The sequence below is a fragment of the Trichoderma virens genome, assembly GCF_000170995.1.
Source record: "Trichoderma virens Gv29-8 chromosome Unknown TRIVIscaffold_76, whole genome shotgun sequence".
Taxonomy (NCBI): Eukaryota; Fungi; Ascomycota; class Sordariomycetes; order Hypocreales; family Hypocreaceae; genus Trichoderma; species Trichoderma virens.
The window spans coordinates 59,550-62,472 of record NW_014013673.1 but is presented as its reverse complement, the minus strand read 5'-3'; the positions used below and the strand labels follow the sequence as shown (position 1 = coordinate 62,472).

Below are 2,923 nucleotides of genomic sequence, written 5' to 3'. Positions count from 1 at the left end.
CAATCGTACGCGGCATGACTGCATGTGAGAGGCTTGTTGTGGGGTGCAGACCTCTTCATCTACGGCCAATGGTACGGTAAGAATATTGCCTAAAATTCTCAAATATCGGTTCAATGGCATTACCAGAACAGGTTAACCATAATGATTCATGCCAAATCATCCACAAAACCCTGAGAGAAACTTCCAGCAGCGGCCTAATGCCGGCTCATTCGAGCCTACATGCGGCTAGGTCATCGGGTGGTCGCGACTGACCTTGCAGATCTGGGGTGCGTCCGGCTGAGGAGATGCAGATTAGCCTACCAATCGCAAATCTAGAATTCAGCACCTCTATGCTGCTAAATTTGCTGAGATGTTACATTATAGTTGCTCTTTGCTACTTTACCCATAAATGCATCCGGCCTTATTAGTATACGGCTAAAATTGTACTGCCCGTCAGCCAACCTAACTTTCGGTTTATTGAGGAAGATAGACGTAATGAGGCCTGTATTAGATAATATGGAAACATTAGCACAGCTGGTTGGAATATTGGGAGTAGCTTAGCCGATATAGAGAAAGCTTGTTTGCATATTCTAAATTATATGAAATGAATCTTTGCAAAAAAAATAAAAAAATAAAAAAAAAAATCACTGGGTATATCTTTATGCTACTGTGAAGTTTTTAGAAGAGATACCAATACCTACCTAGTAAGTTCAGTAACATGTGTATACAATTAAGTGGTTAAGGTGATGTCTCTTTTCAGGTATTGTAAACAACTATTCCCCTCAATCACCTCTGTACCAAGCCGCAATTCTAAGGGCGTTCCTAGCCAGTGTTTCGCGTGTTGATTGCAATTTCCACTAGTGATGGCATTACTTGAAAAGAGTTGGAAATACGATCCCTGCTGCGAAATATTTAGTCGGTCTTCTTATGGGGATATTGCTTACTTGTCGCAAATAAAAACTCAAAGCCAGCATTTGGCGCATGCGCCTGCGTTAGCTCGGCAAAAAGCAGTGATTTCTCTGTAACTATTTAACAGAGGAATGGGGAGGCTGTTTGTCGGCTCCTCGGTTCAAAGGGTGCATTTACAAAGACTGTTGATGGATGAGCCCCCGCCCTCCTGCCCTTGACAATGCACCTTACATGTTGTTCTTGTTGCGTATTCCATATTTCAATCATATACAATCGCAAATTGAGAAGTCATTCTTAATTGCATGTGTAATACGCTTACTACCTATTTTGATAGCAAATAGAATACTCTAGAGGCCAAGTGTTGAATTAGGATACATGGCTACTATGAAAGTTGATTTAGCCTAATTCCGCTCACCAGTTTGCCATTGTACCTGTAAGGATGAATGGCTGGGGGAAGGGAATACAACGCTAACTAGAACGAATTTGGACTTGAGTATTGAATGATCTGAGAGCGAAGAGTAAAACGGGTGAATAATGTCAGTAATTGATGTCGACATGTATGGAGGGCCATATTCAGATACCCGATACTATATAATCTCCTATTTGCCCTGAACGTCATTCATCTCTTGAATGATCAGTATCTCGCATCTTTGGCTTCCACTTCCATAATCTACCTCTCTGTTGTAAGGTAAAAATGCCTTCAGTTAAGAACGCTCTCATCCTTTTACTTGGTCGAGCTCTTCTTGCCGCTGGTAACCCAGTGGATGGTGAGAGAGTTGTGAAGCGACAGTGCCCAGGTATTCATGTCTTCGGTGCTCGTGAAACGACTGTAGGCCCGGGATATGGCTCCTCCGCTACGGTTGTGAACTTGGTCATCGCCGCCCATCCCGGAACTACATCCGAGGCAATTAGCTACCCAGCTTGCGGCGGTCAGGCTTCTTGTGGTGGCATCAGCTATGCTAATTCAGTTGTGGCTGGTATCAACGCTGTGGTCACGGCGGTGAACAACTTCCACAACTCCTGCCCAGACACTCAGCTGGTGTTAGTTGGATACTCACAGGTTTGTCTATCTTTCTTTTTATCTCTCGCTCGCTCTCTCTCTCTATCCATATTACTAGATACTTACAAGTGATAAAAAGGGCGGCCAAATCTTTGATGACGCGCTTTGTGGAGGAGGCGACCCTGGTGAGGGTTACCCTAATACTGCTGTTCCGCTGTCTGCTGGAGCAGTCTCTGCCATCAAGGCTGCAATCTTTATGGGAGATCCTCGAAACATTCACGGACTGTCATATAATGTCGGAACCTGTACCGCTCAGGGTGTAAGTATTCACCGCATTACGAAACTCGTTAGCTTTGTAAACTATTGTTTTCTAATTTTACCATTCTTAACCAGTTCGACCCACGCCCAGCTGGCTTCGTTTGCCCTAGCGCGTCCAAAATCCAGTCATACTGTGATGCACCAGACCCATACTGCTGCAATGGAAACGACGCGAACACTCACCAAGGTTATGGCCAGGAGTATGGCCAGCAAGCCCTCGCTTTTATCAACAGCAAGCTCTCCTCGAGCGGTACTCCGAGTGGCACTCCGACCTCGAGACCCGTCGCCTCCAGCACTGGAAGCTCTCCCAGCGCAACTCAGACTCATTATGGACAGTGTGGTGGTATCGGATACGTTGGCCCCACGCAGTGTGCTGCCGGATTCACTTGCCAGGTCCTGAACTCATACTACTCTCAGTGCCTGTAAATGAGCGTTAGAGAGGGTGGTTTGTGATGCAATTTTTCAATGTTATAAGACATGGTACATACAGGTATCTTTAGCTGCGTTTAGGGTTGGCTTCATTGAGCCTACTTCTGATGATGATCATGCACGCTTCATGTTGTTTATATCAATGGAAATTCTCTGCGCATCGATTTTCTTCTAGTTTTGTTAGAGCAGTGTTGCTTCTAGGGTAGGCTCTTATAATAGAGGTGGCTTGGATAACTTTACAAAATCGGTTACATTCTCCACGTGAAAATCCAGCACCGCATAAGTCCT

General features: G+C 45.0%; 1 protein-coding gene across 1 annotated transcript; it reads left to right on the top strand.

Annotated features, from left to right (window-relative positions):
* Positions 1–1,582: 1,582 nt before the first annotated feature.
* Positions 1,583–2,632, top strand: TRIVIDRAFT_51211 (carbohydrate esterase family 5 protein; the record flags this gene model as incomplete). The annotated part of the gene is made up of 3 exons (XM_014099661.1): positions 1,583–1,948; positions 2,028–2,207; positions 2,282–2,632. The coding sequence occupies 3 exons, from the start codon at positions 1,583–1,585 to the stop codon at positions 2,630–2,632; spliced, it is 897 nt and encodes a 298-aa protein (XP_013955136.1).
* Between the last annotated feature and the right edge of the window lie 291 nt (positions 2,633–2,923).